Here is a 19,292-nt window from a genome sequence, read left to right as displayed (position 1 = left end):
AAGAATTCTCAGAGTCCACCGTCCCTTCTCTGAGTTACAGGGGGTCTCGGCATAGCAGTGCATGTCCATATAACGGTTGCAAAGGGACACCAGAGCTCTTCGTAAAAAAACACACACAAAAAAACATCCAAATACCTCCATGATGCTCGTATGTAATGTCCGTCTTGTGCTGAAGCCCCAAATTGCGTAATTGTCCCGAAAAAAATTAAATAAGTCCACATTCCAAGCATGTTTGTAGCGGAAGCTTCTCGAAGCTCCTCTTCCTGGTCCGTCCAAATCTCGCGTGATTTGCGCCGGCGTCAGTGCGGTTACTGCGAATCACGCGAGATTTGGACGGACCAGGAAGAGGAGCTTCGAGAAGCTTCCGCTACAAACATGCTTGGAATGTGGACTTATTTAATTTTTTTCGGGACAATTACGCAATTTGGGGCTTCAGCACAAGACGAACATTACATACGAGCATCATGGAGGTATTTGGATGTTTTTTTGTGTGTGTTTTTTTTACGAAGAGCTCTGGTGTCCCTTTGCAACCGTTATATGGACATGCACTGCTATGCCGAGACCCCCTGTAACTCAGAGAAGGGACGGTGGACTCTGAGAATTCTTCCAGCCCTTAGTCAACATGAGGGTGAGTAGATAATGAGCAAAATATCATTCTAGGGTGAACTATCCCTTTAATAATAAAACGGAGGCCTCACTGTTGCTGCTCAGCCTCCCCAAAACAAGAAGTGCTGTGTCTTTTACTGAACTCTTAAAGGACATTTTTGCAAATCATTTCTTGTTAGATGGGGAAATGATTTTCATTTTTGTCACATACAAAGATGCATTCACTTGAAGTAACAAAAATCCACCGACACTTTGTAGCTGGTTCATGTAATGCGCACAAAGACAGACAGAGTACAAGTAGCACATAATGGTCATGTTTTTTTTCGGTGGTCTAGATTATATCAACTGGATCGTAGTGAATTTCCACTCTGACGTACCTTCTCGGTGTCTATTCCCCGCGACATGGACCAGGTGGAGGCGATGTAGTCCATAACTCTTTCGCTCAAGCCCTTGGGCACCTGGTAGAGCTTGAGGAAGTCTCGGACGCTGTTGATCATCTCGTGGTACCGGTTGGTGTTGGCGTACATCTGCTGGAAGATTGTTGTCACGTTACCAAAGATGGTGGCGTAGAGCAGCGCTGCGTAAATACGGAGAGGACGGAAAGAGGATTAATTTGGTAAAGTTAAAAAGATATAATCTAAAAAAGCAGCAAAATAGATTATATGAAGAGTGTGTGAGGTGGTTGCAGAGCACAGATATCAACCAAGGTCTATAAAAAATCATTGCAGGGATTCAGCGTTTGGCTCAACACCACTCCTAAGGTTGATGATTCATGGTTAAGTTTTCACACGTTTATTTCTCAGATCGCCTTGATTAATTAAAGACGTGTTGGTTCACGGTCACACTACAGTAAGATTTTAAAATTAAACATAAAAGATCAAACCTGATTTTCTTTGCAAAGACATAAAAAGCTCAAACACCTGGTTTACAAGGACACAAAAAACTCCTCAACTAGGTTTACTGAGACACAATATTTTAGAAAAGAGCAAAATAACTTAATCTGGCCTTAGAAAATAACAAGACAAGGCATCAAAGTCTCAAATTTTCCTAAATTTGTTGAGTTGGTTTTATAAAAACAAAAATCTTTCTCATGAGACTGGTGCTCTTTACGTCTATGAGAAACTTAATATTGTTTTTTTCTGTGGCGAGTGCTTTAATCAATCACATGGGAAATAAACAGTTACTCCTCATCATCGCCACCACCAAATACAATAAACTAAATTCTCGCCAAAAGGGGGAAATCTCTAATCAGAGCTCTTTATTGGGTGCATGTGTGTGTGTGTGTGTGTGCAAACGCCCATTCCCACGGAGTTATGATCAGACAAATAATAAGGCCGTTAACTCGTCTCGTGATGTAAGAATTTAAGAAAAGGGAAAAGAAAGCACATCTCTGAGGTGGCTGGTTGGGTTGGTTGTGTGTTTGAACTGGTGCAACAGCTGGAGCGTGTGTGGATCAAAGCCATCAGATGTCTGCTCTGTGTGAGCACTGTTCTCTTGGCAATGGAGTCCTAATTAGCCCTGCTAGAAGGGATGGAGAGGAAACACGCCAGCCACACATTTCAATTATCCTCAGATGATGACAGTAACCTGTGCGTGCGTTTGTGTGTGTTTGTTTATTTCACGGCGCACAATCTTGAATCAAAGTGCTGAAAAACTGCAAGGGGGAATAATGCTAATTAAAAATGCGCTCAAAACTCCCCCAAGGGCGAGGATAACCACCAACTTTCATCCTTTCATCACCATCGCTCACCGTGCTACTATGTTATCGAGCGTTGCAGCATCCTATGGTTTTCTTTATCACCCAAGCACAAAGAATATGACAATATTTTCTTGTTTGTTGTGTGCTCAGAGTGCTGCTGCACATTTTCAGACGCCATGATCCGCGTGGTAACAGATCGAGAATGATTTCTTTTTTAAAAAAAAGCTCTGAGCTCTCTTATTAAATCTGAGATGATTTGACAACTGCTCTCCTTTTGAAGTTGCTGAAGTTTAGGGATGGCTGCTACTTCAAGCCCGGGCGCAGATGGCAACCGTCACTTCTCTCTGATAAGCAGAAAACGCTGCAACAAAGGAAACTCAATCGCTCCCCGCGGAACGGGAGCTTCAGTCCCCAACGTTGCTCTTTTAGTTCGCTGACGTGTACAACTTCGTCGCAAGCGTTGCCTGGCATCCAACAGCTGGCTTGTTTGAAGGTAGTTAACAGACAGTTGTCAGAAACTGAAGCCCCAGGCCAACAGTTGCTATAGAAACAGGACATATGTATAATGCCACCCCCCCGTGCCACCCCCCAATCCCTCGTCACACTGTGATCTTCCACTGCCAGCACCGATCCAGTGCTGATGGTAAAAATAGCACAGTATCAGGGCATCCATATTTCATAGAGAACAGCCGTGGACTACAGTAGATTGCATCTACAACCGAATCCTCCGGAGGCTTGTCTGCTTTTCAGTTATTTACGCTTTGAGCTGATTTGTATCTCGCGACAAGAAATTTAAACAGACCCAAGTCTGCGTACAGTACTATGACTTCTTGCCAGTTCCCACCCCCCCCCCACCTAAGAGTGTATTCATCATAAACGTGAGCAGCCAAAAAGGTGGAGAGAGACAGAATAGAGTGGGTGACGATCATCCTCTCATCCTCTCATCCTCTCATCCCCTCGTCTCAGGGTTGAGACAGTGAGCAGGAAAAAAAAAAAAAAAGTACAACAGAGGTGAAGAGTGATTGCAGGGGGGAGCGCTGTGTTAAATTGATCTGGCAGTGTCAGTTATTGCTCCGAGGCGTTGCTCTCCATGTGCAGTCACACATAATGGCACCGCGCTGTTCACTGTGTTATGAGACACAGAGGCCGGAGATACACTTAGAAATGTTTAATATTGAGATGTGGAGACGAGGAGGGCATGCTGTGGCGATCGGCCGCCGTCTTCAGACCATTAGACGCTGTTGTTAGTTAGTTAGTGAGGGCAGTTGGGTTTTTTTTTATACCAAACTATAATTCAGTCATTGTTATGAATGTTAATAGGCTGGTCCTGTGTGTTGCTTCATTGTTCACACTCTTAATGTCATTTTTACCTATACCTTTTTAGGTATTAGTATAAAACATAACAGTTACGGCCCGATCAGCCACAGGACTTGTTAGAAAATAAGTATTTTCAGAAACACTTGAAACTTGTGTGAGTTCCACAAAATCTAAATAATGCAGCGTAATACCACATAACAGACTGAGGTACAGACCAACACAGCTGTTTGTCACCGTATACCTATGACCATGAAACTGAAAAAGAAAAGAAGTAGTAAAAACTACACAATGTACAATGAGCAGTAACTACACATCTGATCAAAAACTGACCTTCTGACCTCTGCTTTACCATATAGATATATTTTTGCATATATATATTTGAAATGTGTGATTTAATGACAATAAAGAGAAACAATAAACCAAGAGCAGCATGTGAAATGTGACTACAACTATAAGGTAGAGACCAAACTGCAGCTGGCCTCCCCTTATCAATAACCCGTTTCTTGTAATTGAGAAATCAATTTTATATCCAATAACTTGATACATCATGTACTACATGATGGGGAAACGCTGGAATTGCAAATATCCTTTTTTCACATTGTACAAAGTGTGTGTATTTAAAAAGTTTGCTTGTCAAAATTTAAATAAATGCTTTAAAAAAACACCATTAAAAGGATAGTTCAACATTTTGGAAAAATTTGCCTATTGCAGTAATCCCTATAGTCAAATGACTAGGTTCATTACCTTTGATTATCGGTGCATGTTATTTTGAGATCCACGGGGCAGAGACGCGAGCTGCTCAGTGAACACAGTGGAGGTGAACGGTACAGGTCCCTTGTCCCTCATCAAACTCATCAAATACACAATCCAACAACTCCAAAACGCTCTCGTGGACAAATTGAGATCTGCACATTCACCACCTTTGTGTGTCGTAATGTTACATAATTATACTATACTATATGATTATTTCATAGCGTGGTGAATGTTCAGGTCACAACTTGTCCACGAGAGCATTTTGGAGTTGTTGGATTGTATATTTGATGAGTTTGATGAGGGACAGGGGACCTGTATCGTTCACCTCCATTGTGTTTGCTGAGCAGATCTCAAAACAACATGCACTGATAATTAAAGGTAATGAACCTACTGCTATGACTACAGGGATTATGGCAGAAAGACATTTTTCAGCTTTGGGCCTGAACAGACATTTTCATATGTGATTTTATATTTGGCAGTGAAAGCACCACTGAGAAAACCGCAGCGCTGTCGAGGCCCATAATAATGTAAATGAGTGTGAATTAAATAAAACCGCAGTCATTGAACTATATTCAACCTCAGCAGATTGTTCTAGATTATTCTAGGGTACAGTTAAACACTGCTCAGATAATCATCTGTACAGTTCTACTTTCTAAAACTTCGATGGCGGCTCTCTCCATAATTCATTTATTCACCTACATCAGTTGACTGTGGTTTTAAAGAGCAGAGTTGAACTTCTCATGTGTCATCGTTTCCTACATTAGAGAGAGAAGTAAAAACACCTCCACTCACATCCAATCATCATCATGGCCACGGCAAAGATCTTCTCTCCGTCTGTGGTCGGGGCGATGTTTCCGAAGCCGATACTTGTCAGGCTCGTCATGGTGAAGTACAAGGACGTGATGTAGACCGAGTCCTTGTTGGGACCGCCCTCCCACTTCCCCGAGCCGCTGGCGTTGAAGCGGTACGGCCTGCCCACCGTCTCGGCCAGGATGTAGAGCCAGCTGTCCATGCGCACGATGTTGGTTTCCTCGTCGATGACTTCGTAGTCACCGATGCTGTACCTGCAGTTCAGACAAACAGCTGAGTGTCAGACTAGAGTGTATTTATGTTAAAGAAAATTGAAAATGTGAGGAAGTTTGAATCATGCGAGTGACCAAATGAGGCTTTACATCGTCACGCTTCAAGCTAAATGCTACATCAGGACGGTAATGTGGGCGATGGGAATGAAACCAAAGTACAGGACACATGATCAATTATCAAAATAACATTGACCTGACGAAGAGCCAGTCGCTCGAAACGTTGTCTCTTTTAATATGTAGCCCTTTAATAAATACATTTTCTATTTCGAGAGAAGACAGTGTTGCGAGTTTTCTTTTTTGCCTTTGGATGTACGAGAGCTTTTTTCTTTTTTACCAGGTGAAAATTGCAATTTATCAAAGAGTTGTTGAGACATTTAAGTCAAAACTACAAATTAAAATCTCATGACGGTACTAATAGAAAGTTCAAAGGGTCCTCCGGGGACCACAGGAGGTCAAAATCTGGTACCATGGCAACTGTAATGTTTCACAACATATATATAAAAGGTCATGGTCACACTAGGAGAAAGATCAGTCGCTGTTTGTGTAATCATTTACAGAAAACGCTGGTTATTTGTGAAACCTCAGAGTTAACTGGCTTCCTGGAGAAAAATTGTAAAAATCCATCAGAATATAAAATTAGGTGAATATGATGTTTCTGTTTCTGCCTCTGCTTCTGGTTTTGCATTTATGATGGTGCAGTGAAGACAGTGCAGTGATGCTTTTTCATATCTGCTGTCTAATACATCGGTCTGGGCCTGCCACTGACCTCACTTCAGGAGTCCCTTGGCTGCAACAATTGGTTCATTTTGAATCATTTTAAAAGAAAAAATCAACAGTTTTTCCACAAAAGAATAAAAAATAAAAACAGGATTTATGTTTTCTTATCGTTACCCTAGTACGACATCCACTTCACCACTTGTAAGAAGAGAGAGTGATGCTGCTGCTTCTGCTGTGAGTGGACAGGGTTGTTTGCTGTTATTGTCTGAGCTGACGACGACCCTCAACTTTGTGGACCATGTGGACGGCATGACTCGGCGCGTGACCATGGCAACCGCAGAAACCATACTGAGGGAAGCGATGCAGAAGCTATTTTTTACTGGTACACGTACGAGCGCGGCTTTGGAGCAACAGGAGCGTCGTTCATTCAACTTTGATTACACCGTCTGGGGCCACTGTACTGTGTTTATGGTACTACTTAGATCCTCTGCGGGGGTCCTGAAAACAAAAAGTACTTGTGGACGTGAAAATGTGTGAGTATTATGTGTGTAGAAGCGATCATCTGCTGAGGAGAAACTGATGTTCATCATCATCTATCAAGCAAGCAAGTTCTCTCTATTTTTATGTATGTAGGACATTAAGTTGTCATGATGGCATCTGCGACACAAAGTGTGAGCATGCATGTTTCTGTGTGTGTGTGTGTGTGTGTGTGTGTGTGTGTGTGTGTGTGTGTGTGTGTGTGTGTGTGACATTCGCATAAACATAATAAATCAAGCACAACACATGATGGAAACTTAACGTTTCCACCACACTTGCCCCCTGTGGAGCAGCTGATCTGATTAGACTTTGGAGGCCCCGTGCTCCATAAATCTGCATATTAATGAGGTAAACCAATTCTCATGAAACCACCGTAACTCTTTCTGGCTTTTTTTTTTTTTTTTTTTTACAGTACAGAAAACATACAGTTTCAATGCATGGAAACAAGCATGTTGACAAAAACACAACTGCTAATTAATGCATTAATTAGCTTAATCAACAGCCTCATTATATTACCTGGCTCTGCTGTTCATGTGATGGTAGGGCATAACACTATAACAGAATGTGTTGTGTAATTTATGATCACGAGTATTGCTGCTCTGAATTAAATCATCACATTTTTATTCCAAGTATAAAAAATCCTGATTGGGCTACATATTCTGAGTGTAATACCATATAATACACTCAAACTGCAGCTATGAGAGAGTGGAAGGTAATAACACCTTAATAGGCTATAAATGTCACCAACTTACCAAATGCAGGCCAGCCAATGGGCAGCCAGTCCAAAAACACACACCAGCAGGACCAGTACAGCTGCCCCGTACTCTATGTAATGATCCAGTTTACGGGCAACTCGACCCAGACGGAGAAGTCGGACCACCTTGAGCGAGCTGAACAGGCTGCTGATCCCCTAAGATGACAACAAGAAAGAGAAAGGGCAGCGATCAACAGAGGTAGACATTAGAAACGACATTCATTTTCTTAAAGTTAAAATACTATACTAATATAAGTTTGTGAGGTCAAGTAGGATGTGCCTCTAATACATGGCCTGACCTGATTTTAAGAGCTCTTTTTAGAATTTATAGGCAATATATAAATATTTAATACATGGTTAAACCACTTTTTAATGTAACACTCAATCATAGACATATTATAGTGTTTACCAGTCATTAATACTCACGTATACCTATGCCATAATTTGTCTAACTCTCCTAAAAAGTTAAGGTCTCCTGAGATAATTAGGTCTAAATATTTGAATTTGAATCATATAAAAGTAGATATTAAATATTAAGTATCTGCTCCTGTGTTTGCTTAGGATTCAACTTCCACATCAAATATAAAAATATCTCTACCACATTATATCAGAAAGCCAAGAAGGAAAAACAAATATCTGAAAGCACTTTAAAGAATGAAGAACCTGTCAAGATGAGTGTAAAACACAAGATTCAAAGTGTAAACACGTGCTGAGTTGACATAGCCTAAAGAAAAATGCTGTGCAATGTGCTAAAACTTTACAACTTCTATTAGTCACGTAACCAGCAGCTAAATGTCTACTCAGCTTAACTGTTTGTATTGAAACACCCACTCTGTGATTCAAACAGACAATTGCAATCCCATCCGTCTGCTTTGCACTTCGCCTGCTGGTGCTGCTGTGTGTGTGTGTGTATATGTGTGTGTGTGTGTGTGTGCTGGGAGGGTTATTGATTCTGCTAATGTGCTGTGGTCTGCAATGCGAGTACGACTGCAGCGTCTGCTGTCACTCGATCTGATCTAGCTGCCTGCCAGACTCCTGAGCTTCCCTCAAATCACTTTACAGATCTGAGCTCCAACGCAATTCAATTATCAGCGTTAATCGTGCTATTGTGTTTGGCTGCAAACTCCTCAGTGCAGTTGTGCAAAAAGTGCACCAATAAAATAGATATTAAAGTTGTCATAGGAAGATTAGTTTGACATGTTTTGGAGCCTGGTCAGATGCAAACATGAACTGATGAAGCCTCTTGGATGAGAGGTGAAACGTCTTCCTAGACAAATAACCAAGTCCAGTTGCATTCGATTTAAATTTCCTTGAGATAACTATGACCTGGACAAATGAGAATACTCACAGGCTTCATTTCTGAGTATGTTACATTAAGTGAACTGCTGCAGAAGCATGCTCCAATTCTAGAAAAATACGTATTTTATTGCCTTTTAAAGTCCTTTAAAGTACGATAGTTAAGGACCAGTATTAGTAGGATGTTGTTATGGTGTTATGATGCCATGTAAAGCCCTTTGAGACACATTGGGCTATACAAATAAAATTGCCTTGCCTAGCCTATTAAGTTTATGAATTCTCTATTGCATTTTCAGTCCTGATCTAAACATCTCCTTGGAGTCGAAGAACTTTGAGGTGACTATTTTCATCTCCAATATTAAAACATCATATAATGAAAAGGTACACATTTCAGCTTCTGACACCCAATTAAGCAAAGTTAGCCAAATGTGAAAATGAAGGTAAAATGCTGTCAAACTTGTCTAAAGGAAGCAGGCGGCTCTAATAAACCACAACACATCTCTCTATTAAAATGCATATTTTCAATGCTGAGATTCCTACTTTTTAACTGTGTCACTTTGCTGCAATCAGTTAGTCACCAATGATGTTAGTTCTGACAGAATCAGCCCTCATGCAGCTTTAATGATGCTCGTAAAACACTTGCAGAAGGCAATCTGATACAGTAGTTGTTGTCTCCTGTGCAATGAAAAGCTTTGGCAGGAAAACAGAAACAAATCAGAAGCAGCACAAATCTGTGACATTTTTCTGTAACATTTTTTTCATGCACTTCTGCTTCCTGTTGGCGCACTCTCATCGAGCATTACATCTGAAATGAAGCTTAGCAAAAAAGTCAGTCAGGAAGATGCATGCATCTCTATCTACACAAGCTCAGTCATAAGCTCCTCCAGCTCCTTCTAGTTGTCATCCAATCACAATCTGACACAATCGCCTTCAGCCAATCACTTGTAAGCTTTCAAAGTTTAAAAGTACCCCCTCTCTCTCTCTTTCTGCCTCTTTTCCTCCTATGATATGTTCCCATCCTCTAGCTCCTCCATGCTTCACCACCACCAGTATTTAGGGTAACCAGGGGTAAGTTTCTTCTAATTGGGACGACCTTACACCGATGGCCTGTTCTCCGTGATGATTCACTTCCTGCACCAAAATCTGTTCCTTCTGTGCAAATTAAATCACATTTTATTTCACATTTCTCTCACTCCTTTGTTCCTGTGTTAGTCTCCTCTGAGAGAAATGTTTTTTCCAGAATAAATGTCACAGGAAATGTGATGTGCGATTTTTCTTTTTAAGGCCTGAGGGTGGTGGTGGTGGGGGGGGGTTTCATGTTGCAGGTTTATCAAGTGTGCATGTGTGTGTCTGCAAGTGAAACAAAAACACAAACACTGTTCATTATCATATGCTGATCAAACTGAAGCCTACTTGAGTGACAGCTCGGTGGTTCCAATTCTTCCCATCGCGTCCCATGCATGAACACAGGCAGAAGAGGTGGAGGGTGTGTGAGGTGGGGAGGGGGCCATGCAAACAGAACGGTGGGATGAAAAAGAAGAAAAACAAAAACGGAAGCACAAGTAAGAGAGAAGACACTTGATCAGTAGTAAGCGATGAATCAACACATGAGAAAATCAATATTTAATAAAGGTTTTGAAATAAAAAGAAAAGAAATAGAAAAAAAACAACTTTGTGTTTGTACAACATGTGCAGTGTCCCCAAAGCATGCAGTGAAAAGCTAAAGCGCTAATCTGTCGTCTTGTACTTTGGACAGCAACATGAAGTGTCATGTGTTGTTGTTGTTTTGGGCTTATCAGTGATTGGAAACTGAAATGACACAAATTTCAGTCAGTCTCAAGGTGACGCACGGCGTTTTGAGGCTGCCAAGAATAACTCTGACAGCCGCTCCTCGTTAATGATCTTTCCTTCCCTATTTGGAAACCTGTTGGGGGGAAAACAGCCATCAAAGTTATTCATGTCAGTCGTTAAGGTCTAGAGAAGCAGCGGCAGCAGCAGCAAGATGTTTCGATGCCGGTTTAATAACACGGACAATTGTTTACTAGCTCTCATTTACCCTTGCCATGGATCGCCTCAAAGCAATTTGGAGCAAATTGGAGTCAGTGAGTTGTTGCAGAGAGGAAGACGCACGGGAAGATGATGCTGCTGGAAGTGGACAGTCGCAGCTTTGATGTCCCTTTACAGCCAATGTGTCCGTAACCTCATCACGGCCACTTGTACATTTCAATCTCACAATAAATGCAAAGCGAAAGTATGAAGCGGTATTGTGTGAAGTGTACGGCTTCAGCTGACAAGTATTTCAGCTAGTATTGACTAAATTAAATTAAATAAATCGATTACTGTCCTGGACACTGGCGCATAATGTTTTTCAAAAATTATTTCATACATTTATGTTGCAGGAAAACAATGACGACTTTTCTTTCATTCTCGCTTGGCATTTCCAAAACCAGCAGCAACGATCTTGCTGATGAATATTGCCAGATAGCTTAATTTTTTTTTATAATATACTGTGCAAAACTATTGGAAACATTTAAGAGCCTCAATGGATGACTCGTTGGGATTTCTTTTCCATATTCCACCATCTGTAACACCATGGCTGTGTTTTCCATTACTGGCAGGAAGCTGCTTTTGTTGATGATCAAGTTTAATGTTGAACAAGTCTATGGAAACCAGCTGATATTCTCAGAGAAGATGACAATCAGTTGCTGCCAATTAATCAACTGATTTCAGACACAGTCTGAGGCTCTTTCGTGTGCTTTTAACATCAAACACAAGCTATAGGAAAGATATTCGATAGTGAAATGAATTCTTGCTTTTACTAGAATATCAAATAACACCAGTGGTGTCTTTTCAGTGACAGCAGGTTGTTGTTTTTCTCTTCTGCTGACCTCTGACTGTTTCTGCCCCGGCCTCTTGAACTTGTCAGCGCTTTGGATGCTGAAACACTGAAAGACTAGAAAGGGCCAAAATGCTGGACCTGCAGATGCAACTCAGTGCTCATTCTCCTGCAACAAGGCTCCTTTTAAAAAAAAATAAAACATTATTGCAGCATTTCTTATTAGCTGGTACTGTACATGCTGCCAGACTCGGCCCCCGAGAGCCGCCGTACACTGTGCTGTGTGACAGACTGCGCCGTTAAATGCTATCACAGCATTTTACACAGGCACGTCGTCACAACAACAACACACACATCATGAGACATGTCACATTTAAGCACAAACAGGCACACACAGACACACACAGAATGATGCATTGATATAATGAAAACCGGCAAGTACGGGACCCTGAGGCTCCATTTAATCAATGTGTGTGTGTGCATGTGTGTAAATGTGTGTGTGTGTTTGATAGAGGGAGAAAAAAACAGTGATCTATGGGAACATTTGCATCAGATTGAGAAGCTGTGGTTGCACCATGAAGATGTTTTCAGTCAGATATAACCAGAAATATGACTCAAGTATCTGCTGGATCTACTGGATCTTAACATAGCATTGTGTACGCTTGTTTGTTGGTAGTAGTACAGCGAAGCAATGTTATGTCACAGCTTAACAACAAATAATATGGTTTTCTTCCACTGTGAAAGAGAGGGCTGGCCAAGATGAGGAAGATTAACCCACATATACTGTGTGTCACATTGTGCTACATCTGTTAAAGTCAAAATGCTCGTTTAGAAAAATAACACGTCTTAGTCCGTATCGCAGCACGTGTCTTCCCTATGCTCTGGGCTTTCTGTCAGCGCTCAGAAGGTGTTGATGGTTTCAGGGCGGCGAAGACACAGCCGAGCACTGAAGGGTGCCTCGGTTTAATAATGCAGCGCTCCCTCCCCAATTAAAATGTGCCAATTAACTGTGATAGCGCTCTGGCAAACACTCCTCATTATGGCTGAGCATGTATGCATTCACCAACAAACATATCGCAACATAAACAAAGTAATTCAAACTCACTGTAGCTACACAAAACAACTACTACGAGTGTTTTGAGGCTATCACTAATATTGTAATTTGAGAATTTAATAAATCTGATGATCACTTATTGACTGGTATTGCCTTCATATTTTGCTTTATATTTCAGCCTCCAATATTTTGCTAACTAATAACTGCTGAGTGCAAAATGTCAGAAATGCTCCCAATGTACAGTATGACAAAACAAATCCTAAAAACATCATGACCGTGTAATTAAATGTAATTTCAAAACCTGGGGCCAGGCAATATTTCATTTTTGTTTAAAAAATGACTCATCAAGGACATCAAGTTAGGTATTTTTCAATAATCTTATCAATTAGTCAACTAAATGTCTATATCTATAACAATTTAGAAAGCTAACAAGTTCAAATTGTTTGTTTAATGTGACCAACAGGTTTAAAACCACCTAAGAAACAACAAGTGCTCCCATTTGGGAAGCTGGAACTGCAGCATGAAAACTTAAAATACCGTAAGAATGATCAATAGATTATCAAAAGAGCTGCCGATTAATTATCTCTCAATCAATTGATCGTCTCAGCGACGCCCTGGTAAACAGAGCCACTGGACTCACCTCGTCCACGTTCTCGAAGGCGTTGATGACGTCGTAGGGCAGACAGGACAGCAGGTCGATAACAAACCAGGTCTTCAGGTAGTTCATCCGGATCAGCTTGGGGTCTGAGATGACCTCGCCGGCGGGGCCGACGAACGTGGTGTGGAAGTTCAGAACGATGTCCACCAGGAAGATGACGTCCACGATGCTGTCCACCACCAGCCACGTCACGTTGTTCTGCTTGGTCTTGAAGGAGACGTTGTAGGGCACCATGATGGCCGTGTAGAAGGTGAGGATGAGGATGACCCAGTCCCACGTGGTCTTGAAGAGGCAGTAGTGCAGGATGATGTGGGGAGGGGTTTTGGGGGTCTCCTGCTTGTACTGAGGCAGCAGATCTGAGCCGAGCTGCAGCACCTGCCAGATGAAGACGCATCACAGAGGACTCAGAGGCCGTCGCTACACTACAGGCCTTGATTGCATTTAGCTTTATGTGTTACAGTACAGGGACTGTAGCGCCACAGTATGTAATAATCAAATAATTTTTCACCTCATTATGTAATAACGCTGCATTTTGTAATGAGCTGCCACATTTTGTAATAAAATTCTTGAACACAAGACAGCAAGTTGTTACATATTGTATCAGTTATTACAAAATGTGGGTGTTGCACTTTTTTTTATGAAGAAAATGAAATAATTTGGTGAATTATGTAACAATTTATTACAAATGCAGCAAAGTTTATTACATATTGCATTCAAGGATTTTATTACAAAATGTGGCGTTGTTACATAATGAGGTGAAAAATTATTACATTGTTACATAATGTAGCGCTACAGGGAAAATGTAATGAACATTTTAAAAATAAAATGTAAATGCATTTTTCGTCTATTTACATGTTCTATAGAAGTGACCCATATCTGATATCTGCATTTGCTTCAAAGCATCTGCTTTGCTTGCACGAAACGACCCGCATGTGTAGGCGCGGTTGGCTACCAAAATGGAAGAGGAAGTCAGGCAACTTGCTCTGACTCTTTTTTTTTCTTTTTTTTGTCCGTATACAGCTACTGTATTACTATTTCGACGCATTGTTGATGACGTACAACTCACATAGCCAGGGAATATCCGATCTGTTTGTTTAGACTGCAGACGCATTGGCGGATATCCGATTTATATATGATTTTATTTCCACATATGACGGGGGCCTGAATCCGATCTGACAGTATACGATATCATGCGTTTTTTTCCCGTTTATACATTCATGTTACAGATACGATCTGTGCCACTTGAGAGGAAAAAATCGGAATTGGGCCACTTAAACCTCGTAGTGTAAAGACAGCCAGAGACGCAGACATTAACAAATACAACGCAGCAGGAAATCAAATCAAATCACTCCGTACCTCAGCGAGGCGGGAGTGCTTGTGGACGTTCTCTCCTTTGTGAACCGTGGGCTGAAGTTGTTGTAACACTCCTCTGCTGCTGGTCAGAGCTCGAGTCAGGCGGGCGAACTTTCCCCAACCTGAGGATTAAGATTAGATACAGAATGCATGATCTGTAATAGGACGACTCTCTAGACGTTACCTGTAGGGAAGCACCGATGCACCGATATTCGCCTCTGTGACTGACATCGGCCATCGGAAAATACTGATGGCAGTGGCCGATGTTCATCTGTTCAGTTTTTATCTCTCTGTTTTGGGGGGATGTGACTCTGCAAAAGGATGCGTGCACGTTCAATTTGTCAAAGTTAAGTGAGCGAAAATTAAGCTTGCATGAGAGTAATGAAAATGTCTTGGTTTCCTTTACACAATAGAGGAATAAAATCAGTACCAGTGTCGGCCATCGGCCAAATTGTTATTTTGAACATGTGTTTCGCTATCAACCCAGAATGTCACAATTGGTGCATCCCTAGTTATCTGGTTCTGTGGATCTCTGAAGCCGCAGCATGTCTTCCAGACTTATGGGAATTGTAATAAGACTCAGAAAATCAGGTTCCTGTACAACTGAGGCTCTCCACATTAAGTATTTCCTGGGCACGCTGGGGCATCAACAGCTTCAAAAAGTGCTGCTGTACAATACTAAAACCCTTGCAGGAGAAAGGATATCGTCTTTTTTATTGCACACATTCTTCTTTCTTGTCAAACTCTGCCGCCTGCATTACCCACAATGCAACTCGACACCTCGGTCAGAGATTGGGGTGCTAGCCTTGAGTCAAGAAGATCAGAATGTTTTTGTTTTCAAATTCGTCGTCTGCAGACAAAACCGAGAGGTGACTCGTTGGAGGCAATTTATCAGACTGTGTGCAGCTTCATCTGGAGACACAAAAGGCTTCATACGACTTTTTCACATCTACATCATCACGCTCCGTGACCTGAAAACAGGCTTTGGTGTGTAAAATCAGTGGAGTTCCCCTTGAAACTGTGCAGTGGAGTTAGAACTTGTTAGGATTACAGTAGGTCCTGTGGGCCCTGTTCTCCTTGTGTTCGCTGCTTCATGGTAATTCCCCATGCTGTTTTTGTCACTGCTTGTTTGTTTGTAGTCGCTCCCTATCATCCTATGAACCACTTTTGTGTGCCGTGGGCTGATAACCATCATGGTGGGGTGTGTATTTGACTGGGAATGGTGATTACTAGCTGTCTAATGTTACCTCTGCCTCTCTCATCTCTGATCACCTCTGTGTGTTAAGTTTTAGATCACACACGCCTGCCATTAAATGTGAAAAGAAAAGGAGGAAAAAAAGGATTTTAATGAGCCGTTTGATGCCCGAGCTTGTATTGTTCCTATTTTTAATCACTCTGAAGTGGAATTAACTTTCAGGGAGGCTTTATTTGTTGTTGATAAATTAAATTACTTGACTCTAACCTTTGGAAGAGTCGTCTTCAATGGGTTGTTTGAAGGCTGTTATGTCGCTGAAGGTGCAGAGGAACAGGACCACTTTCTCCTGTTCATTTCGTATAGGAGCGATCTTCACAAAAAACCAAACAGGCGTCCCTGCGAGTATAAAAAGAACAACAACATATATTTAGCTGCAGCATCTGCTTATTTACAGAGAGAGAAATGCATATTTAGCAGAAATTTTAATTGCAAGGAGTAAAGTGAAACTAAATTACTCTGGACTTTCAAAACTTTCCATGTTTTTCTGTAGCACCTGGAAGCAGAGGAAGCTACACCTGCGACTGGAAACAAACACGGCATTGCATTTTTCTGGGGAAGCTTTCTCTGGTCTGGTTCTCAACCAATTAGCACATTTCTACAGAGGTAGAAATGTTCTGGGCTGCCTTTGAACTCAGCTCAGTATGTTACTGAGGCTCTGAATACATTTGCATGACAAGAGAGTGGAACACCACATTTTCCTCTTTCCTCACTTATGCTGTTGTTACTTACTGTTTTTCTTGTACATCAGTATTTCAAACGAGTTCATCTCATAATTCTCGAATGTTAGTCGCACTTTTTCGGTCGTGTCCTTGTCTGTCAGCTCCCCGTACATGAAGCTGGAAAACACAAAGGGAAAAAAAACAAAAAACAATCTGAATATTTAACACACAGCGGTACATTCGGTCTAGCACCAAAAGGTGTCGAGGAAGGCTCAAACATGTGAGCGTCACAATGAATTTGCTGTATTGCCTCATTAGATTAAATTATCACCTTTTTTACGTAATCACACCCATCATCAACTTCTTAAATATTAATGTATATTTTCTAAAGATAATAAAATAATATGCCATCCATCAAGAGTTACACTTAAACTGTGGAGCCAATTTAATGACTGCTACAGTACTTAGAGACCTCAGGAGACATACAGTGCAGAATTAGGCTCCATTAAATATAGAGCAGCGGTAGATTAAAATTCATTGAAATGTACCCTGAAAGCATAAAAAAAGATAAATGCAGCCTGGTGTCTAATTGACCAAATGCAAAGTGCCTCTCAAAAACAAATTAAACCTGGAGATGGGTCAAGCAAGCATGAGCACATTTAACCACGCTGCAGAGACATTCATCTCACTTTGCTTGTTACTGCCACCCTCAGTAGCAGCATGTTCCAGCATGATCTAAATATAACTTAGTTTGTTATGGAATACAAAAGGAAGGCTAAATTTAATGAGACTACGTTCTGACGCCGCTGAGACTTCTCAGACCAGTGCTTGATGTAATATCACTGATGAATGTCCTCTCTTCTTCTTTTTTTTTTCTTCGTCTTCTCTTTGAGCCGCGAGCAATTTGATTTTCTTCAAAGAAAAAGTACTTGAAAACGATCACTCGCTTGTCATGCATGAAAATTCCCACAGGTTTGTCACTGCATGTTTACGGGATCCAATGGAGAAAAAAATATATGCATAATTGACGAGCAGCAAAACAAAGTAAGAACAATCGAGATGGAAACTGCATTTTTGATCCACGAACATCTATAGCATAAGAGGTTCAGTTATTAGACCTAAACACCCAGGGGATATGAGTATATGTTTTGTGGTGAGTCATCCTCAAAAACATCAAACCTCCACACTCTGTGAATGTTTTACGGCCTCGTTCTTTAGGCTCATATGAAGATGTTTTCATTTGACAGAGAATTAATCTGCGTGTGGCTGCTTCTGTAAGACTTGGTTTAAAAAAAATTAACACAGCAAAGGAAAAGTGGAAAATGTTTGCAAAAATAAAATGCTGAAACACAAAATGACTGAAGGTATCAAAGAACAAAGAGTATAGATGAAATATTTTTTTGAGGGGGACTGACAGTGTATACAGTAGGTAGACCACTGTGGTTTCTATTTTTACAGCCGTGACAGTAGCTCAGTGGGACTGTAATAGGTTTAAAGGGGAACTATGCAAGTCTGATCGCTTTTCCGCTGTTTTGCTAACCCTCCTCCTGACCATGTGCATTTGTTTATAACGAAGCCGGCGAGAAAGCAATCAATAGAGCGGTGGGCTACATAACATTATATTACAATGTAGTCTTAACTGTTATAAGCGAGAGATTACAGGTTACGGGGCGCGTTTGTGTCGCGGTGCTGCAGAGACGAGAGTTGGGACACCACGGCGGCGGCGCTAATCTTGCAAAGTACAGTAGTTGTTTTTCAGCCAAGAAACGCAAGGTGGAAGGCAGGAGTGTCTATTCCCCTTCATAACAAGTTACATGTCATATTAAACCATCACAATAACTCCAAAGCTGTTTAATTAAGGTAATGTAGCTCAGTTAAGCTAAAAATCCTGCATAGTTCCTCTTTAATGGAGGGTAGGTTATAGGCTACCATTAGTTTTGCAGGTTTTTGATCATAAACCAAAGATGGGATAAATTTTAATGAAATATAGATGAAACATTATGGGATGACTTATGTTTCTACTATTCATCCTTGGTGGAAATAAATGAATATCTGGAACTTTCATGACACTGCATCCAAAAGTTGTTAAACTATGTCTGTGCTTAGAAAGTGAGAAGTCGGGGGATCATCACTTAAGTCAGTAGGCTATGGCTTCATCTTTTTTTCTGTTTTATTTAGTATCACTGTCATCATCATCCCAACGGCAGTTATGTTCCGCTGAACATTCCCGTTGAACATTTTGTTGCCATGGCAACCACTGCTGGCACAGCCCGTGGCACTTAACAGTTTAACTGACATCTTTTTTTTTTTTTACAGGAAATAAAAAACTGAATTTTCTTTTTTTGATTTGCTTCACTGGTGTCCTTGTTGGAGGGTTTATATCAGCTCTTTTGATTCCAGCTGTTTCTGGTTGTTTAGTTTTGTTTATTCATCTGTTTTTTCTGTCATCATAGTTTAAAAGTTAGCCACTGTGTTAGCAGCAGGAGGCTAATTTGATGCTAATACAACATTCTGACTAATTCGGGGAAAAAGGAGACAGTGTGGGGTTGCTGTTGCCATTTCCTGTTGTTTTTTTGAATGTATTGAATGTATAATAGCTTCCATATGTAGCCGATGTCATATCTGGCCCTCTGCGTTGTATTTCTCACGGCCTGCCCCAGGTGGGGTTCCAACCCTGGTCTGCTGCACGGCAGGCGATGATGCTAACCGTTTTGCC

The 19,292-nt window shown here is 41.1% G+C and overlaps 1 protein-coding gene across 4 annotated transcripts in view; it reads right to left on the bottom strand.

Moving 5' to 3' along the window:
* kcnh1a (potassium voltage-gated channel, subfamily H (eag-related), member 1a) overlaps nt 1-19,292 on the bottom strand; it is a 41,354-nt gene that overhangs the window by 12,781 nt on the left and 9,281 nt on the right. For 2 of the 4 annotated variants that reach the window (XM_085799521.1, XM_085799523.1), the window contains 8 exons: nt 16,647-16,753; nt 16,125-16,253; nt 14,666-14,784; nt 13,292-13,684; nt 10,175-10,201; nt 7,464-7,621; nt 5,168-5,439; nt 984-1,183 (listed from right to left, as the gene is read on the bottom strand). In XM_085799521.1, coding sequence (XP_085655647.1) covers nt 984-1,183; nt 5,168-5,439; nt 7,464-7,621; nt 10,175-10,201; nt 13,292-13,684; nt 14,666-14,784; nt 16,125-16,253; nt 16,647-16,753 — 1,405 coding nt within the window. The remainder of the gene's footprint in view (nt 1-983; nt 1,184-5,167; nt 5,440-7,463; nt 7,622-10,174; nt 10,202-13,291; nt 13,685-14,665; nt 14,785-16,124; nt 16,254-16,646; nt 16,754-19,292) is intronic. The other 2 variants (XM_085799524.1, XM_085799525.1) reach the window with 1 other exon arrangement.

Source organism: Trachurus japonicus, chromosome 15 (genome assembly GCF_045865225.1).
Source record: "Trachurus japonicus isolate A0001 chromosome 15, Traja_1.0".
Lineage (NCBI taxonomy): Eukaryota > Metazoa > Chordata > Actinopteri > Carangiformes > Carangidae > Trachurus > Trachurus japonicus.
The sequence above is the reverse complement of the archived record's forward strand: the minus strand, read 5'-3'. Positions and strand labels throughout refer to the sequence as shown.